This window comes from Dermacentor variabilis, chromosome 6 (assembly GCF_050947875.1).
Source record: "Dermacentor variabilis isolate Ectoservices chromosome 6, ASM5094787v1, whole genome shotgun sequence".
NCBI lineage: Eukaryota > Metazoa > Arthropoda > Arachnida > Ixodida > Ixodidae > Dermacentor > Dermacentor variabilis.
The window spans coordinates 778,004-800,501 of NC_134573.1; the positions used below are offsets into that span (position 1 = coordinate 778,004).

At 46.6% G+C, this 22,498-nt stretch overlaps 1 protein-coding gene and 1 long non-coding RNA gene across 4 annotated transcripts in view; one reads left to right on the forward strand and one right to left on the reverse strand.

Annotated features, from left to right (window-relative positions):
* Positions 1-9,234, reverse strand: part of LOC142584566 (polycomb protein SCMH1-like) — a 389,046-nt gene extending 379,812 nt beyond the window's left edge. For 2 of the 3 annotated variants that reach the window (XM_075694674.1, XM_075694673.1), the window contains exons 1-2: positions 9,053-9,228; positions 95-256 (exon numbers count right to left, since the gene is read on the reverse strand). In XM_075694674.1, the coding sequence (XP_075550789.1) occupies positions 95-247 (153 nt within the window). In that variant the 5' untranslated portion in view covers positions 248-256; positions 9,053-9,228. Of the gene's footprint in view, positions 1-94; positions 257-9,052 lie in introns of all 3 variants that reach the window. The other variant, XM_075694672.1, reaches the window with a different exon arrangement.
* A 7,025-nt stretch (positions 9,235-16,259) lies between these two features.
* LOC142584567 (uncharacterized) lies at positions 16,260-18,853 on the forward strand. The gene is made up of 3 exons (XR_012828804.1): positions 16,260-16,491; positions 17,641-18,553; positions 18,622-18,853. It is a non-coding gene; the product is annotated as an uncharacterized LOC142584567 (long non-coding RNA).
* Positions 18,854-22,498: the final 3,645 nt, after the last annotated feature.

The window sequence follows — 22,498 nt, forward strand, 5'->3', positions numbered from 1 at the left end:
ACATCATTATTACCGGCCACACAAGAGCCTTCTGCTCAAAGTACAAAACGCTTATCTGACGTGGCTCACGCAAGGCAGCAACCGGGTCTCCTACCTTGAGATAGACACGCTTGAACTCGTGCAAGCAGTTCTCAGAGCAGAACTCCTTGCGCACGTGGCCAACGGTTATGGCGTGCCTCAGATCCTTGCGGTTGTCCTCGCACCAAGCGCAGCACGGCTTCAGGTGGCCCAGACGACTCCTGGACATCTCCCGCTCCTAGGAACATTTGACACTGAGCACTTCCCCCTCCTTCTACAAGGAGGATTTGATATGACATAATCATCCAAGACCCTGTTTGTAAGCAAAAATACAAACCTGCAAAAGCAAACCCTGCATGGGCACTGCACGTCTGCCTCTATTACCAGTCCATGGTTCCTGCATGGGGCCTGTGGCACAGGCATGCAAAGTTGCCTCTCACTGCCTGAGCATATCGCTTTAATTTTGTGGGGAATAGATACTGCTCACACTTTAGCTGCTGTAGCATCACAGATTGCTACAAGCTTTGTACATCATGAGCAATATGGCCGACTGAGGATGCCAACCCATAAGCATTATGTTAAAGCATCTCACAGACAGATAGTAAATGTTACACAAAATTTCGTTCCTCAAATGCAGATTTCACTCATAACAGCTTAACCAGTATAACATCATGAAAAGTGTGGCCATCACAAGACTGGACCGGATGCTTGGGCAAGTTGGCCAATCGTGCCGAGTCCAAGCGCAAACAGTGATGCAAGACAGAAGCATGCCACGATTTGCCCTCAACCACTGCCACAGCTTGCATGAGGGTCAGCAACGCTTATCGGCTCCACTTGTCTAAAAGATAGAGGGGCAGAGTGCCAACTTATTTTAGTGCGTACACAGACATCTGGTTCTGAAATGCTGGTGGAATGCACTTGGGGTGGCATACCCAAATGCTAGCTCTTCCATAGTGGCCTCTATCGGTTCTGGCACAGTATGGGATTTGAAAAGCAAGGCCTACACACGCAGTGACGGAACCATCTCAACTATTCTTTAGGCCTGTAACGGGTGGGCATACATAGAGCGGTAGTTGGTGCTAGCCCGATAGAAGTAAACATGTGATTGTGGCCTAATGGTTAAAGCACCTGGCTGCCGTGCTGGCATCGAGCCCACCATCAGGCAATTTTTTCCCAAGTGTGAGCTATTTGACAAGACGGCCAAATAGAACTGTCTCAACCCTTGTTTATCAAGCTAGTCTTGATCAGTATGGAACAGTAGTAGCACCAGGAGGGATCGCGAATAACGTAAAATGCTAACCATGGCAAACTCTGCCACGTCAATATACCACACTTGCTGGACCACAGAGATTACCGCACAAAAAGTATTTCTGCACTGGCAAAGTACTTGTAGGAACAGCACACTAGCACAAGACCTGTTTTCCAAAACAAATCCACCATCAGTGTCGTTATTGTCCTCCTCTTAACAGGTCAATCCTCACTGACCTGCCATGGGTGGGTGCTACAGGGCGTAGACATCGAAATAGACACAGCCCCTGGCACATGCCAAACTGACGGTGCAAAGGACCATGGGTAAAGCATGCATCTCCAAGCAGGCTAGTTACATGCGATTCAGACTGTCAACCGCCCTTTGGGCTCTCAACAGAACGGTAGCCGACTCTATTGGATGTCAAAACATACGAAATGGCCCACTGTAGCCTTATGATGCCTCGATGGCATCACACCAGCGAAAGATGCAAGGTTGGGGTGCACGAAAGTGTTACACACAGAGAGGCAAGGTGCAATCGGGCACCATCCCGTAGGTGCTGTGGCAGGGCTGGCACATCATTGGAAGAAAACAAGTTACTAGCAAACTGAAATGGAGCACCGAAAACAGCTGCCAAACAACCCAGTAGCACCGTGGGTAAGCAGTCAAGAACTTCACACTCCTGCCATTGGCATAGTTGCCATGGTTCGGCAGTGATTTGTGCCTAATCTTAAATGGAGGAGGAGCACCTTAACCGGGAGCGATAAAGCCGGCCACGGCTTCTAAAGATCGGGGCTTGTGCTGTGAAGAGGCCTGGTGAGCAGCAGCTTTGCACAGTAAGGTACAAAACTAGTTGAGCATGAGACAACAGTCCCAATGAAGAGATGACTACAGCTCAGAGGTCATTTTGCAGCAGGTGTTTGAACAGTGCGTGCAGGTGGCAGTCGTCTTCTGGAATAGCCCTCATGACAAACATGTAGGCGGGGTCCCAGTGCTGGATGATGGTCATGTTGTGCCCAGCTGCAGCATGTGGTCGGGTTCACACACTGCCAAAAAAGCAGCATGGAAGAAACAGGAGGACTACATGCTAGGGTGTGATCGGTCACAGCCAGCATGCTTCTGACTGAACTCGCTGAAAATGGTGTGAGGCATGCTAGTGTTGGTCTTGTCTAAAAGCTGTGGGATCGCACGCGCATCCCGATATCTCCGGAGCGGCCACGCAGTTATCACGCGATAATCACGTGCTCGCTCGCGGAGAGTAGCGGGGAGAAGGCACGTTCGCCGTTCCCGCTGCTCTTCGCGCCTGGCCGCGACGCCGCAGCCCAAGGCACCCCGTTCTCTCCTTTCCCTTTCTTGGAACCGGGAAGACTCCATCTCCGGCACTCGGGGAGAAGCGCTATTCCCCCAATGCATCTTTGTCTTTGGGCTGAGGAGCTTGCGACTGGCCGCATCTCATTTCAGCCACTGCGACCGCCAAACGCCGTCCCCCTGCAGCGCTCGGCCTTTGTGAGCGACTGACCGCCCCAGGGCCCAAGCGCGGATCCACTCTGGGTGAGCTGAACCTGTATCAGCTTCTTTTGTGGTTTCCAGCATTGTACGGTTTCTTTCGCCTCAGATGTGTGGAACACTCCGCCGCTGTGGTTTTGTATTTCTATTTGTGTTTGCTGTTGTTGCTCTGTCGGTATTGTACTATTAGGTGAATAAACACCTTAAGTCTGAGACTCACCCTGTCCCTCTGGCCTGAACCAGCCGTGGTCGTAACTCACTGTGAACCGTGGGTTAGGGGTCACAGCTTTGACTTTTAGGGCCGCTGTGAAAGAGCTAGCGAGTGACTGCCGCTCTGCTGGCGCTGTGTGATCCAGAGAAGGGTCAGGTGTGCCCGCGCGAGCTTGAGTAATACCCCTATAAAGCATACATGCCAACTTCCGTGCACAACACTGGAAGGCACAACACTGGAAGGGAGGGAATAGCGCACACCTACTTTGAAGTTTGCCACAAGCACACACTTTTTGTGGAATACATTAGAGATGATTCACCTTTAGATGCAGCAGCAAACTTGAAATAGCACAAATTGAGAAGCATGTTTTTTAGATCATAGTGACTTTTTCCGTGGATTTAGCCTGCTCCAGGAAATGCTTTTTCAAAGGAAGTATGCCTCAGGTGTCCCTCCACATTCAGAAGGTGCTGAACGCCTTAGGTGTGGGCCATCCAACACACACACACGCAGTGCTGTGCCTTCAAGGCCTTCAGTATGACACACCAACAGGCCCAATGTCCAACATTAGTCATAAGGAACACGTCTGAGGGTACTGTTGGAGACCAACGAGAATTCGGAAACACAAGTTATTTTTCATGAAAATGAAACAGTCAATTCATAAAACATGACTGAATTCGTAAACATTACACAAAATTTAGCAGAGTTATCAGGTATGCTAAAGCCACCACATGCTGCTGAGAACTTGCAAAGGCTGCTATTCAAACCACCGTTCAGTAGAGAGGAGCTGCTGGAGGCACATGCATTCATGCTGTTGCCAAATGGCTCTGCGAAGGCCACTTCTTGATAAACACCACAGGGCAGAGGTGGCAATACCACATGGCCTAGGTGAACCTGTGCCTTAAGCTGATTAAATCAACCATGTGGCATAACAGCAGCACAAGGACCATATCAAATGCCTGGCTGGCACCAGCCAGGTGGTAGGTCAAGCAAACTCATGCCTGCATCTGGAGTGTAGGAACAGCTATATCTTGCTCACGCCACAAACATGCGTCATCATCTCCACCATCTTCTTAGCTGGCTGATCTGGATGCGCTCTTGACCTGCTAGACATACCCTTTAAATCACCAAATACTATGCCAAACTACTTAGTGAGCAATTAGAAATTTGTTTTTCTTCTAAGCACCACCAATATGTGGTTTCACTGAAAGTGACAAAGCAGACACTATTACTGCTTGTGCTTTTGCTGGATGGATGGAGGCTACGCATGTCCCCTTTGAAACGGGGTTGCTGGGTTGCACCACCAAGCCCTTGTCATTATATTGTATAATGTCCTAGCTATGGTCAAAAAGAAAAGCAAAGAAAAATCCACAATGCATTCCCATAACCAAACTTTCTGAACCCCTATTATGAACTTTATTTTTGTACGCCTCCACTGTTTGTCGTTTCCGTACTTCTAACAGTCTTCCAAACGCCTCTTCCTAATGGCTATTGCAGACATGTTTACTTTCCCCCTGCTCTCGCTCAACCCAAGGGCTTCAAGGAGGCCCGAGGTGCCTAAATAGACTGCTGGGCAGATATCTTCACATTCTAACATAAAACATGCTCCATAGTTTCCCTAGCTTTGCCACTGCAAGCACATACTTTTTCTTCCTTGTTGTACCTCACTTTATAAGTGCATGTTCTAAGACAGCCTAATCTCGCTTCGAAAAGTAGAGATTCCCTTTGAGTTATCATAAATTGTTTCTTTCCTGATTTCATTTTTTCCTCTTAGGTAGTTACTCATAGCAGGTTTCTTTTCCATTGCTGCCACCTATAAGGTTGTCTCAGCCTCTCAGATTTTTCTTTATTGCCATGTTGCTCACCATACAGGTTGTATACTTGCTGGTAAGCTTCCTAGTTCTTTTCCTCCACTGTGAACCAATGTTTTTTCTGTATGAATACCTGAACACTCACCCAGCCCATTTACTTGCTTCCATACTCCTCAGTTGTTCTTTATAATCAATTTTACTGTGAGCTTCCCCCCTTCAAAACTAGTCCAACCCACATCACTCTGCATGGCTTCATTTGTAGCCTTCCTGAGCGCCCAATGCGAGGCGTCCCACTGACGTTTGGTTGCCATCGAGTCCTGATTGTAGCACTGATTTCAAGCAAACAACCGCATTTCCACGTGAAAGTCCTGGAACCATCAAACCTTTGCACATACCCCGGAGCACCTCGTGCCTATTGTATCCACATAGCTCTCTGTGCTTCATTGTGGCCGCATTTATCTTCCCCTTTACTGTTATTGTTTTTTCCTGTGTTTCCATACATCTACTGCCTTCCTTTATCCATATACCAAGGTATCTATATTATGTTGCACGGGGTATTTCCTGTTCTGTTCACTGTTTTCTTTGAATACCATAACACTTGATTATTTATCGCTAAATTTCAGACCTAAGTTCTCGCCTTCCTGTCCACAGATATTAGCCAGACGTTGCATATCACTTTGCTTGTTAGCTAGCAACACAATGTCATCCGCATAAAACAAACCTGAAAGCTGCTGCTCTACTGCTGTAGCTGCCTGTATGTACAAGAGATTAAACTCAATATTACTTCTCTGTAGCACCCTTTCCATCGTCACCATGTACATCATAAACAGCAGTAGGGATAAGGGGCACCTCTGCCTCCCCCCCCCCCCCCCCAGTCCCTTGTCGATCTCAACTTTCTCCTCGCTCCTCAGCCCTTCTCATTCAACGCAAATGGTATTTTCTAGGTAAATCTCTCTCAAAAGCTGTAGACAATCGTCACCTAAGCCTTCTGCTTCCAGAATATGCCACAAAATGTTGCAGTCTATGCTTGTACACTCCTGTAATGTCCGAAAGGCAACATGTAACGGTCTCCTTTCTACTCTGGATAGTTCAATAGACTGAGTAAGGACAAATAAGTTATCTAGACGCCTACTTATTGTGAGGACATCCTGAAGTTTGGCCCAAGATGCCATTATTCTCTCCCCATGCTTTCAGCTTTAATTTGATTGCCTGCATTGCTAACCTATGTATTGTCTGGTCAACCGTCTATATGAGTGAATTCTATATTTCTCCCCCCTTACCTTTATAAATTAAATTCAGTCTACTTTGTCGCCAACTTTCTGGTATTCATCTATCTGTTAGTCTTTGACTGTTTTCAACAGAACTTCCTTAATTTTTGGTCGTAGTTCATTAATCAGTCTAATGGGAACCTCATCTAGCCGTGTGGCGGTGTACTTAGAATTTTTGTCTTCGGCTTTCCAGTAGAAATCTGTCAGCACCAGTGCCTTTTGCATCTGGTTCTCTCTTTTTTGCATGTGGATGGATGGATGTTATGAGCGTCCCCTTTGGGCCGCCCAGCTCTTGTTATTATACTGTCACCAGATGCAAGAGCACCACCTGGTGGTGGTTTCGCAAGGAACCTAACTTCGTGTCACAAGACTGCAGTCTCCACTGTTGGTGGCTTCTACCCCAGACCAGCAATGGCACAAATTTCACTGGGCCACACTACTACATGAAAATTTGCCATGTAGCGCCAGCATAAAAAACTTTCACCAATGAAAGCAACACACATGGCCAAAACTTTCAGCAGTAATACTGTTCACACCTATTAACAAACCTCAGTTTATGCCCATTTTCATCATTGTCTACCTCATTCACTCACAATCGGGGAACCCAATCAGCAACGCAACTTGAGTTCGTCATTCATGCGACTCACAGCTGATGAAAAGTGAAGGAGCAGTGGGTCGTCTTGTGCACACTGTACCCAACTATTGTGCGACTATGCTGCTTGATCTTCTCCGCGTGTGTTAGCAATTCTGAAGGTGCCTTAGTATATGCACCCACCCATGTGTCGCCCTTCTTGCTTGTGTACAAAATCTCACCACGTTCATGAAAAATTAATTTCAAGGCACCATCAGAATGCTTTATTTATATTATGTAACTGCACTGACTGCTTTCGTTCAATTGTTTTGTATAAAAACCCACTCCAAATGCCAAGTGGCGCTGAGGGTAACAAATAATAAAAAAAAACACTGTCATCTGACAACATAGCAAGCATACGGCAAGCATTTTCTGCATTGTCAAATTCAATTACTTATCACACACGCTCATCGGATATGAATTATGTTTCACTTTGCACTTGCTACGGAGATCTTTTACAGAGTACTGTTTTATGCGAGAGTCAGCACCTAGGTACAAATACAAATGCCTTTATTTCCATAAACATACAATTTATGGGGGGATTTAAGGAAAAAGTTGCTCGCAGCAACTTGACGGGCCTTAAACCCGGTCTGAGGGCAGTAGCAGAAGGCACAGGCACTGATTTAGAACCGACAAAAATACATAAGCGAAAGAAAAAAAAACAATGACAAGTTGGCTTAGACAGTATGCCAGCAAATAGAAGTGTAATGAAAAAAAAAAGAAAAAAGAAAAAAGAAAGAAAAACATTACAAATCATAAAAACTACGCGAAACCACAGTGTACAGTATTGTACAAAAGAAGCAGCAATAGAACAAGGTAATCATTGTAGGAAAGAATAAGACATGATTTGACAGAGGCTAATATCAAATTGAGATGTGTGACGACAGTCTACTTCAAAAAAAAAAAAAAACCAGTCACAAATAACCCATTAAATAGTCTTCAAATGTCACTGAAATGCTCATATAAATGCGATACAAGACAGGAAGTGACATCTATGTTATTACATTTAAGCGTGTTTAATAGGCGTGGTAAGCGATGGTACAACATTTGAAGAGCATAGTGCGAGGGTGCGGCACATACCAGTGTTCAGGTGACCGTGTACTGTATTCTGTTCTGTTTCTAGTTAGTCGTGCTAACGATGTGATGCATGACTGGCTTTGTTTTGCTTCTCTACAATAGGCTAGTAACAGCCTCAACTGCAACAGAGAATGCAGTGTGAGTAAATTCAACTGTTTGAATAGAGGTGCAGTGTGAGCGTCTACTGGAGCATTACAGATACTACGTATTGCCTTTTTTTGAAGCAAGAATAACCGGTTTATGTTTGTAGCAGACGTCGTACTCCACACGAGGCAGCAGTAGTGTACATGACTCAGGAAGAGAGCGTTGTACAAAAGAAGTTTGACCTTGCGTGGCAGCGGTCTTAAGCTGAAGAGCGCCCCAGCTACTTGCGCAAGTTTGCCTCCAAGGAAGTCAATGTGATTAGTCGATAACATATGGCTGTCAAAAAAGACACCTAACGTCTTCGCAGACTGAACAAGCTCAATTCTTGAAGAACCTATTATAATGTCGGTCGCTAAGCTCACACCTTTATTTTTTGGTTGAAATAAAATCCTGTCCATCTATCTATTTTGTTTCAGGAATATTTTAAGCTTTCGCAATTGTAATAAAAAAAAATCTCGCATCAAGGAAGTTTAATTGTACATTGCTTTTAATGGCATGCATCAAAGGAGAGCCGCTCTATCACGCCATAATGTCAACGAAACTAACCTTGTTTTTTTTTTTTTCTTTAACCTTCACCACCTCCTCGTCCTACAGCGACGTGATGAAACGCCTGCAGAGGAGACAGGCGCGGTGTCCTGCACAGGGCGGGCGAACCAGCTGACGGCATCGATCCGTACCAGAGCCGGGCAAGGGAGAAGGCGGTACGCGGGCACGCTTTCGCATTTGACCGCGGCGACACCAACAAAATACGGCAGCTGCTGGGAAATGGCGAAGCAATATAATGTGAGGCCAATTTCACGGACGCCAGGCGTAAACAAACGGCAGTGTGTATGGGAGGAGGTTTGTCGCGGCGGCGCGAGTCTTCGCCGGGCGCGGCGGCGGCTCCCGCTCGACGATCGTCGCCCACGTAACACTCCGAGGGTAGAGAGAGGCGCAGCAGCTGCGTATACTGAAGCGACGCAAGCCGTAAAATGTACTAGTACGCGCCAACATGCAGCGGCGACTTCGAACGCGCGCCGACCGCAAGATTCGAAGGATCCGCCGGACCGCGTTTCCATTTCGAGGCGTTGCTCGCCCGGCAGAGCTATCACTATTCAATTCGACGCAACTTTTAGTGCTTTTTCACAACTGTCGCTCGCTTACCTCGTCGACAAATGCTGACGGACCGCCTCAATCAGCCACTTGCTCCGGTGCGCTCACGACAAGTAGACGCGAGACATCATAGCAAATGTCACACAAACGCATAATTAACCTCGAGAGCAGACGTTCCGAGTATGGCTACAAGAGAGGCTTCGGTAAATATTAGCTCTAAAAATATACAACAAATATTTTATATTTTTCAGCGCAAAATACAACTTTTATTGTTATCATGTGTCAATCTCATTTACAAGAGACTGGCGATCGAGAGTGTACCTGGTCGCTGCAAGCATAGAGTTAGTAGAACAACTCTAGAGGAAAAGCTGGGCCGGAAAAGTGGGAACCTCTAGGGCGCCGCCCTGTTGCTACTGGTCAATGTGGCCAGCGCAATTACTATTGAAAGAGCTGAAAGCAAGTACAGGTCACCTTATGCTTTCTTATCTAAAAACGCATACCTGATGGCTTTATGAAGGTGGTACGTTAATATTAAGTTTACAGAAAGCGATCGCTAAGTCCGCGACTTATGTAAATCACGATGTACGCATTCTTGCAATAAAGGATGACGCGAATTTCGGTTTCGAATCTGTTTTTTGGATGCGTAGTAGTTTCGTACAGTTTAGGTTTGACATGCGATCGCGCGTCGACATCGGACGCTATGGCACACACACTCGTGCCTTGTGTGCCACCGAAGCCCCGAAGTGCTCTGGCATATACCTTCACATGTAAGTAAACAAATGTATCTCCTTGTTGAGAATATCACGCGAGTAGGCAGCTCTTGTGGTGCATCACAATCGTTTGAGAAGCGTCACAGTACAGCATTTTTCTACATGCGGAGCGGTGTTTTTATTTGCAGGTTTCCCTTCAGTAAGAAATTGCTGGACAGGCGGACCAGCGCACCGGAATTGTACTGGCGAAGCCGCAAGCAACTCAAAGAATCTGTTTAATTGTTGCACTTTGAACAATCATGCTTCTACAAAGGCCACAGCAGACAAACAGCCTGATGCCGAGTATTTCTGTGCCACGAAGTAATCAAGAGGCAAGTGCATAATGCGGACGAAATCGAGTGCATCGAGTCTTAGAACGGCAGAAAGCTCAGCTACTTGGTAAGGATTCATTATGCAAAACAGAGGTGAGGCGTGCAGACAGGACACAAGAGTAGAGAAGTGGGCGGCGCTCGTGTTGTTTGCTTGTAAATACTCTACTCTTGCGTCCTGTCTGCACGCCTCACCTCCGTTTTGCATAACGAGTGCATCAACCCACATATTAATAGCGTAGGCGTTTTATTAACTGTGCAATATTTTCAACACTTCCTTGCATGCCATTTCATATGGAATATCTTTTCTGGTCACAAATTTGTGCAGCGAATCTATTTGCATGATTGACTCCGGGCCTGCGGGAACGTTCACTTGCACTTGATGCTGAGTCTTTTACATGTATCCATAAACTGAAGATATGCACATCAGATCCCTGCGAGCATTTTCAAAATTCAATTATTTTAGACAACAGGCACATATGCAATACTGACATAATCCCGAGTACCACTAAGCAGCTGGGACACATTTTTGTTGACCATACTCGCAGGTAAAATAAGTAGATTATGTGGACAGCTCCAGCTCATTCTCCTTAAATCAGTGTGTACAAGGGGTATGCAAAGATAATTTTTTTCTCGCGCACCGATTATTTTGCTGTATAAGCAAGAGAACCCACCACGTTAGTGTAACGTATCTTGCACATCACACTAATATGTGCTTTAATTTACCAAGTGAGATGAGTTACTTTTATGGCTCATTCAGTCATATCACACTGCAAGCTGCATTCATCAATCTTCAATTGGATTTTGCAAAGGTTTAATGAAACATGTTTCCCTTTTATGCAGATATGCAATGGCAAGCCCTTCCGTGTGTTCCATAGGTAAAATTTAAGCTCTAAATTAAAGAAGACATTTTTAGTCAGAAACAAGCAAAAATGGTGAATGCAGAGTATCGAAGCCCAAGGTACAGAAATTATGAGAAGTGTCGAATGATTTTAAGGAAAGAGTCATATTTGAAAATGCAAGACTCTTTAGTGGAGGTCAAGTAAGTCAATATAGGTAGAATACTCTGCAAAATTATGCGAGTGAGGGGATGTCAAACAATGGGTCAGGAAATGCGTTGTTTTTCTGCAAAACAAAAGCTGATTGCCATTACATAAGTCATTTTAGCATCATGAGACTGGTGCTTGATAAATTCAGAAATAAACCAAAAAACAAGACAAGCAAAAATAAAAAAAACTATTTAATGATGCTCTCTCCACAGTGGGATAAATAAAAACAAACAAATCACATCTAATGTGGACATATCAGACGTCTTGTGAAACACTAAAGGAAAAATTCAGTTTCGAGCTATGGAACTTGCCGCATAGTTGTGGGGGGCCTTGCACTAATAGTGATAGTTACCACTGCATTTAGAAATTGAAAGCATTCGTGCAGACAAGGATGATTCTTTATATTTTTGGCTACCACTTCAAATGCCTCCACCAAGTGTTACAATGCTGCACGCAGCCATACTAAGGATCTCGCAGCAACACCTGCAGATAAAAAGCAGAAGCAGTCAAAGTCCTGGTGTGTGCTGGACACCATGTTTGAAAATTTTTGGGCAAGAAGAGTGCAAGAAGCAGACATAACTGCATTGATTTCAATAATTTCCCATTTGAATGGCCTTTTCTTTTTGCTTAGACAATGCCTACGCCTAGTCACAGCAGCTCCCTCATACAGACTCCGAGCCAAGAGGCCGTGGAGGCAAATGCAGGTAAGAGGCAAGAAGCAATAGCACTGGTATCGACATTCATCTAATTTCTTTCTTTTTCTTTCGTTTAGGCAGCCAGCACACCTCGAACAGCCACCTTGACTGCGGGTGTGTCACCCTAGTCGCCAAGGAAACATTTGAGGGAAAGCGGCAGGCAACGTGAACAGCCACTTCTCCATGTAAACGATACCCTTTCTCTTGGATGACTCCTTCGCCACGCCAGCACACTTGTGCACAAAGATGCCGCGGAGGCACGTGCAGGTCAGAGGCAAGAAGCAGTGGTACTGGTGTCAACATTCACCCAATTTCTTTTTCTTACACTGAGACAGCCAGCACACCTCGAACAGCCACCTTGACTGCGGGTGTGTCAGCAGATTCCTGTTGTACATATGCTCATAATAAACTTCAGTAAACTTGAACTTGATAATAAACTTGAAGGCAAATGGGACATTGATGCATTGTATTTTTGAACATTTATTGTACACATACAATATATGTTACACTTTGCAGTGCTACAGAGCGTATTTTGAAGCTTCCCCCTATATTTTGCACCTTTAATTACGTATGTGTTGTGTGGCCCTCAATGCAGTTCATGTTGTAGCAGCTGCTTTGTCTGTGTATCGCACATTGGCTTAAGCTCGTGATATCCACATACTTCTCTCACATATACAAAATAAAGTTCTATGTAGTCCTCAGTGTTACAACAAAAAATGAAAGTAAACAATCCAATCGTGGAATTGTGTTTAATACAGTGATTCCTATGACAGTTACTGACAAGTTGACAACTTGAACTGGTCAATTGGTCCATAGCCTCCTCTATTTTTCAAAAATAAAGGAGGCTATGGATCCGTCATGGAAGGAATTGTATGTATACATAAAAAGAGGGGGGTATGTGTGTGTGTGTTTGTAGTAGGGGGTATAGGATTAGGGCGGTACGAAAAAATGTACCAACACCGTCCTCTAGACCCATTGCGTTAAGGTACCGTAACAAAGCGTATTATGCATAAAGTTCACACAACCAACTCTGATATTACTGCACACGCCAGGCGACGCGAGCTACATTTGTCATGACGCATTCGCAACTGCACCGGATGCCCTCCATATTATTCTCTTTAATCGTGCACACTGCACCGAGGCAAAAGAAAAATGATGGGCGCAGGTGCCTTTAAGGTATCTCGACCTTGCGAGGCTCTGCTGCGCGTGCCAGGGGAGCTGTCCGTGCGAACACTTCCTGGGACACACCTGCCTCGGCGGCCCCAACCTACGTACCGTTCTGCTTCGAGCTTTGATCCCCCCACTGTCCCTTGGGTGCCCTGGAGTTCCTGCGCCGCCTGCTTTATTATAATCTCAGGTGCTCTCCTGAGACTTCCGTTTGTAGGTTACATGTGCCCTACCCCAACTGGATCAGTGCTTAAAATAATAAAAAAGCCCGATCTATCGTCGCGACGATAGATCGCGAAAGCGGCTTTTGCAACATACCGCGCCCGTGCGAAGAGAATTACGGAACGCCAACGAGGAATCTGACCACAGCTTCGAGCTCGTAACCTCGTCGAGTGACACTCCTGCAACAGGCGTGACCGCTGAAAACCGCATACCACCGGAAACTTCAACAGGATCATCCCTCGGTTGCATAACTGCCACCTGTACGGCCAACATGGACCACACCCGCACCGTCCCGCAACATAGAATAAAGAACCAACTTATAAAGCCCAAACACACGGCTGCACGCACACATCACGACAGTACAAGCGAGACGCCATGCTGCTGATGCTGCTACGCTGCTACTGTTGCCGGATTAAAACTGACTACTGTCACCAAGTCTAGCAAGCGTCTCAGGAGCTGGCAACCTCGGCGCGTAGCAACATGGCGGCGCTCTTGCGGTTCCCGATTTCAATGCATGGGCCCTATGGGTAGGGTGGCTAGAATGGGGAGGTGTGAAGACCAGCCTCCGGAAGCTGGCCCCAAAACGCGTTCCTGCCGCGTGACGGCGCTGCCGGCTGGGGCGCCGTTTAGGGCGCCGTAGTTTCTCGCGGCGTCGGTATACCTCCGGGCGGGAAATGATTTGGTAGCGTAAGCGCGTTTTAATGCGTTAGAATCTGACCAGACTTCTTTCTATACATTGTAGATGCTGAGAGAATTTAATATTTCGCTGCTCTCATTCCACATGGAAACAGCGAGCACCGACTATGCAGCCGACACAGCAACGGTTTTTGCAACCACCTCTTGCCGAGATTAGGGCGCTTATTCCTTGCCGAAAGTATAGTTCATAGGAATCGCCGCGCAAGGCCAGCGCATTGGAATAACCTTGAATGTGTCGCCCGCACATAAGTCACATATTTGGGATTGTAACATTACTTTAAATGGAAGAAGTTCATGCAATATATCAGCATTGTTGTGAAGAAATTCTAGAAAGTACAAAGCGCTTGCGACTTAATACATGTTTATTGGAAATAACAATTATTGCATAACATCACATTTTTACAAAACGCAGGGCTTAACCTTCTTGGCTTTGTTGTGGATGACACACTGATTTAAGCTTTTGAGGAAATGTGAATGCGTACGTGTTATACAATAAAACCTAGGCACTGATCCTGTTAGATCAGCGGAGTGCCTCCTGCAGCCAATCTGTGGCACATTGGCTGCTAGAAGCAAGAAATTCTTGACAACTTTTGCGTGCAGTCGCGTAGTGCTAAATGCACGAGTGAACCTGTCGTCGAGTGTCTGAATGAGTTTGTATAGACATGCTGAGGGATACAGAAGCCCCCGGGACGCGGTCCCGTATGACAACAGCAGAAGTCGGTCGAGAATACAAAGCTTGGACCATCTGCCGAAAACCCACACTAAAACCAGCCTCTTCCAGAACACGGAAAAGGAACCTATGGCTAATGATGTCGAAAGCCTTCTCCTGATCGAAGGAGCTAAGAATACCGGGAAGTTTCCTGGTATTTCCCTCCAGGAGAAGGTCCCTCACTGCTAAACCGTGAAGCTGAGTAGAGCGCCCCTGGACAATACATGCCCGGTATGGACCCAAAACAGTGCTGAGCACTGGTGTGAGTCGCGTACACAGGCACTTTGCTATGAGCTTATAATCACAGTTCAGAAGCGTGATTGGACGCCATGCTCTCAGATCGGAGCTCCTCGACTCGTCCTTACACAGGAGAGTGATTAGCCCCTCTCGTTGAGACGCTAAGTCCCTTCACCGAGTAGCCTGTTCACCAGCGATATGAACGGCTCCACTAACAGTGTCCAAAATTTAACATAAAATTCGACTGTCAGACCATCGGATCCTGGACTGCGATTACGCTTCATAGGCTTCAAGGCCGAAAATAGCTCGTCCTCATCTATGACTGAGTCGCACACTTGTGGCGGCTCAGCTGGAGAGGCAACTGGAGAGGCACACAAGGTCATGTAAAACTGCCTCGCCAGTGCAAGAACTCCATCTAGTGAGTCGGCTATGCTACCATCACTTGGATCTATTAGGGAAAAGAGAGTTGTGTCCTTCCTTGAAAGATGCTTACGTAGGACGTTTCCGCTGCACCTCGCTTCCATTTCCCACAGCTCTGCTCAGGCTGTGTCCCTCAAGCCGTCCCAGCGTCGCTGCAGGAGAATCCGAAGTTTCTTTCGGAGTGAGGCCAGAGCCGAAGCACCACCAGGCCCGCCGGACAGTGGCCTCGAGAGCAGGAGGATCGCGTCGGAGACGATTTTAATCTCCCCACGCTCCTAGTGCGCTCGAAGCTTGCCCCAAGACCTGAAGCACTCACGCACTCTGACCTTCACGTCATCCCATTCTGTGCCACTTAGATTCGCTGCGTTGTGAAGCGATCGAAATTTAGGAAACGCGAGAAAAATACAGCTGCACTATACCTACCACGAGAGTTGCTTTGCACTGCACCGTGGCCTACGAGACTGACAAGCTAACGACGCCCCCGCGCTAGCCACCCTAGCCGCGCCCCCGACGGAAGCGCCAAATTTTACCCAAGTGGGAGGAACGCGTAGCGGGCCCTCCCTAGGCAATGGCGGCGGCGCCGCGGTCTTCACACCTCCCAGTTCTAGCCACCCTACTTTCGCGTCGCTGGAAAGGCTTTAATTGCACGAGCTGCGGTTGAAACTGTGAATGCGATTCCATCCAAGAACCACCGCCTACTGTAACCAGCGATCTGCTCGTGTTCGCTGCTTCGCGTCAACCTGCGACGGGTTGTGGCACGAGCGACAACGTACAGTGGAATGTAGTGCCCATAGAGTTAGTAGAACAACTCTAGAGGAAAAGCTGGGCCGGAAAAGTGGGAACCTCTAGGGCGCCGCCCTGTTGCTACTGGTCAATGTGGCCAGCGCAATTACTATTGAAAGAGCTGAAAACAAGTACAGGTCACCATATAGTTTGTCATCTAAAAATGCATACCTGATGGCTTTATGAAGGTGGTTCGTCAATATTAAGTTTACAGAAAGCGATCGCTAAGTCCGTGACTTATGTAAATCACGATGTACGCATTCATGCAATAAAAGATGACGCGAATTTCGGTTTCGAATCTGTTTTTTGGATGCGTAGTAGTTTCGCACAGTTTAGGTTTGACATGCGATCGCGCGTCGACAGCGGACGCTAAGGCACACTCGTGCCTTATGTGCCACCGAAGCCCTGAAGTGCTCTGGCATATATCGTCACATGTAAGTAAACGAATGTATCTCCTTGTTGAGACTATCACGCGAGTATGCAGCTCTTGTGGTGCATCACAATCGTTTGAGAAGCGTCACAGTAGAGCATTTTTCTACATGCGAAGCGGTGTTTTTATTTGGTTTCCCTTCAGTAGGAAATTGCTGGACAGGCGCACCAGCGCAGTGGAATTGTGCTGGCGAAGCCACAAGCAACTCATAGAATCTGTTTAATTGTTGCACTTTGAACAATCATGCTTCTACAAAGGCCACAGCAGAAAAACAGTGTGATGCCGAGTATTTCTGTGCCACGAAGTAATCAAGAGGCGAGTGCCTAATGCGGACGAAATCGAGTGCATCGAGACTTAGAACGACAGAAAGCTGGGCTAGTTGGTAAGGATTCATTATGCAAAACAGAGGTGAGGAGTGCAGACAGGACACAAGAGTAGAGAAGTAGGCAGCGCTCGTGTTGTCCACTTAGACTCTACTCTTGTGTCCTGTCTGCACGCCTCACCTCCGTTTTGCATAACGAGTGCAGCAACCCACATAATTATAGCGTAGGCGTTTTATTAACTGTCCAATATTTTCAACACTTCCTTGCATGCCATTTCATGTGGCATATCTTTTCTGGTCACAAATATTTGTGCAGCGAATCTATTTGCATGATCGACTCCGCGCCTGTGGGACCGTTCACTTGCACTTGATGGTGAGTCTTTTACATGTATCCATAAACTGCAGATATTCACATCAGATCCCTGCGAGCATTTTCAAAATTCAATTATTTTAGACAACAGGCACATATGCAATACTGACATAATCTCAAATACCACTAAGCAGCTGGGACACATTTTTGTTGACCATACTCGCAGGTAAAATAAGTAGATCATGTGGACAGCTCCAGCTCATTTTCCTTAAATCAGTGTGTACAAGGGGTATGCAAAAATAATTTTTTTCTCGCGCACCGATGATGTTGCTGTATGAGCAAGAGAACCCACCACGCTAGTGTAACATATCTTGTACATCACACTAATATGTGCTTTAATTTACCAAGTGAGATGAGTTACTTTTATGGCTCATTCAGTCAAATCATGCTGCAAGCTGCATTCATCAATCTTCAATTGGATTTTGCAAATGTTTAATGAAACATGTTTCCCTTTTATGCAGATATGCAATGGCAAGCCCTTCCGTGTGTTCCAAAGGTAAAATTTAAGCTCTAAATTAAAGAAGACATTTCTAGTCAGAAACAAGCAAAAATGGTGAATGCAGAGTATCAGAAGCCCAAGGTACAGAAATTATGAGAAGTCTTAAATGATTTTAAGGAAAGAATGCTATTTCAAAATGCAAAATTCTTTAGTGGAGGTCAAGCAAGTCACTATAGGTAGAATACTCTGCAAAATTATGCGAGTGAGGGGATGTCAAACAATGGGTCAGGAAATGCATTGTTTTTCTGCAAAACAAAAAGCTGATTGCCATTACATGAGTCACTTTCGCATCATGACACTGCTGCTTGATAAATTCAGAAATAAACCAAAAACAAGACACGCAAAAATAAAAAACAATTTAATGATGCTCTATCCACACTGGGGTAAATAAAAACAAACACATCAAATCTAATGTGGACATATTATACGCTTGTGAAACACTAAAGGAAAAATTCAGTTTCAAGCTATGGTACTTGCCGCATAGATGTGGGGGGCCTTGCACTAATAGTGATGGTTACCACTGCATTTAGAAATTGAAAGCATTCACGCAGACAAGGATGATCCTTTATATTTTTGGCTACCACTTCAAATGCCTCCACCAAGTGTTACAATGCTGCACGCAGCCATACTAAGGATCTCGCAGCAACACCTGCTGGTAAAAAGCAGAAGCAGTCAAAGTGTTGGTGTGTTCTGGACACTATGTTTGAAAACTTTTAGGCAAGAAGAGTGCAAGAAGCAGACATAACAACTGCATTTATTTCCATAATTCCCCATTTGAATGGCCTTTTCTTTTCGCTTAGATAATGCCTACGCCTAGCCACAGCAGCTCCCTCATACAGACTCCGCAAGCCAAGAGGCCATGGAGGCAAATGCAGGTAAGAGGCAAGAAGCAATAGCACTGTTATCGACATTCATATAATTTATTTCTTTTTCTTTCGTTTAGGCAGTCAGCACACCTCGAACAGCCACCTTGACTGCGGATGTGTCTCCCTAGTCGCCAAGGAAACATTTGAGGGAAAGCGACAAGCAATGTGATCAGCCACTTCTCCATGTAAACGATACTGTTTCTCTCAGATGACTCCTACGCCTCGCCACGCCAGCACACTTGAGCACAGAGATGCCGCGGAGGCGCATGCAGGTCAGAGGCAAGAAGCAGTGGTACTGGTGTCAACATTCACCCAATTTCTTTTTCTTACACTGAGGCAGCCAGCACACCTCGAACAGCTACCTTGACTGCGGGTGTATCAGTAGATTCCTGTTGTACATATGCTCATAATAAACTTCAGTAAACTTTCTTTCTTTCTTTCTTTCTTTATTCATTTATTCAAGACATTCTTTGCAGAAATGCCTTGGGGGACGCGGCAAAAGGCACGGAACGTGCCTGACTGGGCCTCGCCACCCTTGGCATAATAATAATAAACTTGATAACTTGAACTTGATAATAAACTTGAAGGCAAATGGGACGTTGATGCATTGTTCTTTTGAACATTTATTGTACACATACAATATATGTTATACTTTGCAGTGCTACAGAGCGTATTTTGAAGCTTCCCCCTATATTTTGCACCTTTAATTACGTATGTGTTGTGTGGCCCTCAATGCAGTTCATGTTGTAGCAGCTGCTTTGTCTGTGTATCGCACATTGGCTTAAGCTTGTGATATCCATACTTCTCTCACATATACAAAATAAAGTTCCATGTAGTCCTCAGTGTTACAACAAAAAGTGAAAGTAAGCAATCCGATCGTGGAATTGTATTTATTACAGTGATTCCCATGACAGTTACTGACAAGTTGACAACTTGAACTGGTCAATCCGTCCACAGCCTCCTCTATTTTTCAAAAATAAAGGAGGCTGTGATCCGTCATGGCAAGGAATTGTATGTATACATTAAAAAAAAACGTGTGTGTGAGTGTTTGTAGTGGGGGGTATAGGATTAGGGCGGTACGAAAAAATGTACCAACACCGTCCTCTAGTCCCATTCCGTTAAGGTACCGTAACAAGGCGTATTATGCATAAAGTTCATACAACCAACTCTGATATTACTACACACGCCAGGCGACGCGAGCTACATTTGCCATGACGCATTCGCGACTGCACCGGACGCCCTCCATATTATTCTCGTTAATCGTGCTCACTGCACCGAGGAAAAAGAAAGATCATGGGCGCAGGCGCCTTTAAAGTATCTCGACCTTGCGAGGCACACTGCGCGTGCCAGGGGAGCTGTCCGTGCGAACACTCCCTGGCACACACCTGCCTCGGCGGCCCCAACCTACGTACCGTTCTGCTTCGAGCTTTGATGCCCCCACTGTCCCTTGGGTGCCCTGGAGTTCCTGCGCCGCCTGCTTTATTATAATCTCAGGTGCTCTCCTGAGACTTCCGTTTGTCGGTTACATGTGCCCTACAGCTGGATCAGTACTTATAATAATAAAGAAACCCGATTTATCGTCGCGACGATAGATCGCGAAAGCGGCTTTTGCAACATACCGCGCCCGTGCGAAGAGAATTACGGAACGCCAACGAGGAATCTGACCACAGCTTCGAGCTCGTAACCTCGTCGAGTGACACTCCTGCAACAGGCGTGACCGCTGAAAACCGCATACCGCCGGAAACTTCAACAGGATCATCCCTCGGTTGCATAACTGCCACCTGTACGGTCAACATGGATCACACCCACACCGTCCCGCAACATAGAATAAAGAACCAACTTATAAAGCCCAAACACACGGCAGCACCCACACATCACGACACTACAAGCGCGACGCCATGCTACGCTGCTATGGTTGCCGGATTAAAACTGACTACTGTCACCAAGTCTAGCAAGCGTCTCAGGAGCTGGCAACCTCGGCGCGTAGCAACATGGCGCCGCTCTTGCGGTTCCCGATTTCAATGCATGGGCCCTATGGGTAGCTTGTCCTCTAGAGTCAGTATAGTAACTCTATGGTAGTGCCTAGGCGCTGGGAGACCACTGCCGTTTTTCGTGCATTTGGAAAACAGCGACCGCGAACTACTACTTCAGCGGAATACAACAGCTTGTCCCCTTTGCATTCTTCTCATGGTGACTGCCACAGCTCTGCTAAGCACGCGCGGGCGTCTCACCATCGTCCAACAGCAGTCAACGTGGAAATTCCCGCAGCGCAACTCCAGGAAGCGGAAACGCCGGAACCGGAAATTTTTAAACCGGAAATGCCGGAAGCGGAAATACCGGAACCGGATTTGGTGTGAGGGGAAAATGCGGCGCACAACAAAGGTTGTCGCTACTTAAGAAAGCGGCGGTGGCGCGTGGATGAAGGGGTTTTAATACCACTCACATGAGCAGCTTCATATTGGCGGTGAGGAGTTACGGAGTCGCCACCTATCGGAAGCGCCTCGCTGGCGTAGTATGAGGGATCACGTGGCGCGCTCCTCATAGGTTTTGCTGTCAGCGCTCACTGAAAACACCACGCGCGAGCTCTCCCGGATATTTCTGTAAGTACTTTCGAAACGAGAGAAGTTTCTTACTGTCTAAATAATAATCTTGGGCAAACTGAAAGCACACAATCGTTTACAGACGCTATCTCTTTACCGAATACGTACAGTGAACGCCACTGCGCGCGGTCGCCGCGATGGAGTCTCCCGAACCGGCTTCTTGCGTGAAAGGTAACGCTGAGAGCAAACTATGTGAAATATGTTCTTATAGTGTTTGTATAACTAAATGGAGCGTAATAGAAAGAAGCCTCAATGCAGCGATCGCGCAGATTCGCAGCGACCGAGTGCGCGTCTGCATGCTTGTCCGCGTACTGTTTCGCTTTCTCCGCGCGCGCGTTCTCGCACCGTGCCATGGGTTTAGGCGGCAGAATGTGAGCATTTGACAGTATACAAGCAACCATTGTTGCGTGGGAGCTATCAGAGCTGTTCGAAAATAACTTCATTGTAGAGACTTCGACGCCTACAAGGACTATGATGTGCCGTCGCGACGATTCAATCTTTTTTTTTCTTCTGAACTCTTTGACTTTTCAATATTATTTTTCGAGTTGCGTCGCACTGTATGTTTATCGGTGTTCTCAGTGTGCAATTTCCCGCTGCTCCATTTTTTGGAATCCATGGAGTGCATTAATTCATAACACAAACATGACCATATGCCATGCTTTTTTTAAATGTGCTTCTTACCGCTGCCTTTCCACTCCACTGAACTTGCCAGTATCTATAGCATCGACAAGTCGATAAACCAAACCGTCATAACATTAGTCGTGCAGCAGACTCGGGCGAGCGTCTCAGTGCGCGTTTTCAGAACATCGCAGACCGGGCGCCGTAGCAGAAATCTTCCTCGCGTCTGTGCTTGCTGCATACCCGAGTTGTAGTCGATGACTGTTTGCCGGTTTTATGTTTTGCGAGTCAAGCTTCACGCAGCTTCTCGTCCTGCGGCTACGTGTGAATAAGGCTGACACCGGCCTCCGTTACGAGCGTCCGCCCCTGAGGCACCGAGCAATAGCCTACCATGTTTCGCGCCTTCAAAGGCAGCCACTACCTATTGTAGTGCTTTCAAGCGTTGTAAAGGAGACACTCGAAGCGGGAAAATTTCGCCACTAAATGAGGACCGCAGCGTACGAGGGAATTCAAACTCGTTTTCAGCTCGCTTCGGCGCTCCCGAAGCAGCCGACGCGGCCGCTATGTCCACATAATCCACGGAGGAAAACATGATCCCTCCTGGCACGTCACGCCGACGGAGGCCCCAGACTTTCCAGTGGTGGAGCTCGAGGCCAATAAGATGCCACGGCCCATCCCACATGCCGGCTGCAATTTGACGCGGCCATGGGGCAAAATATGCGCACAAGGTACCTAA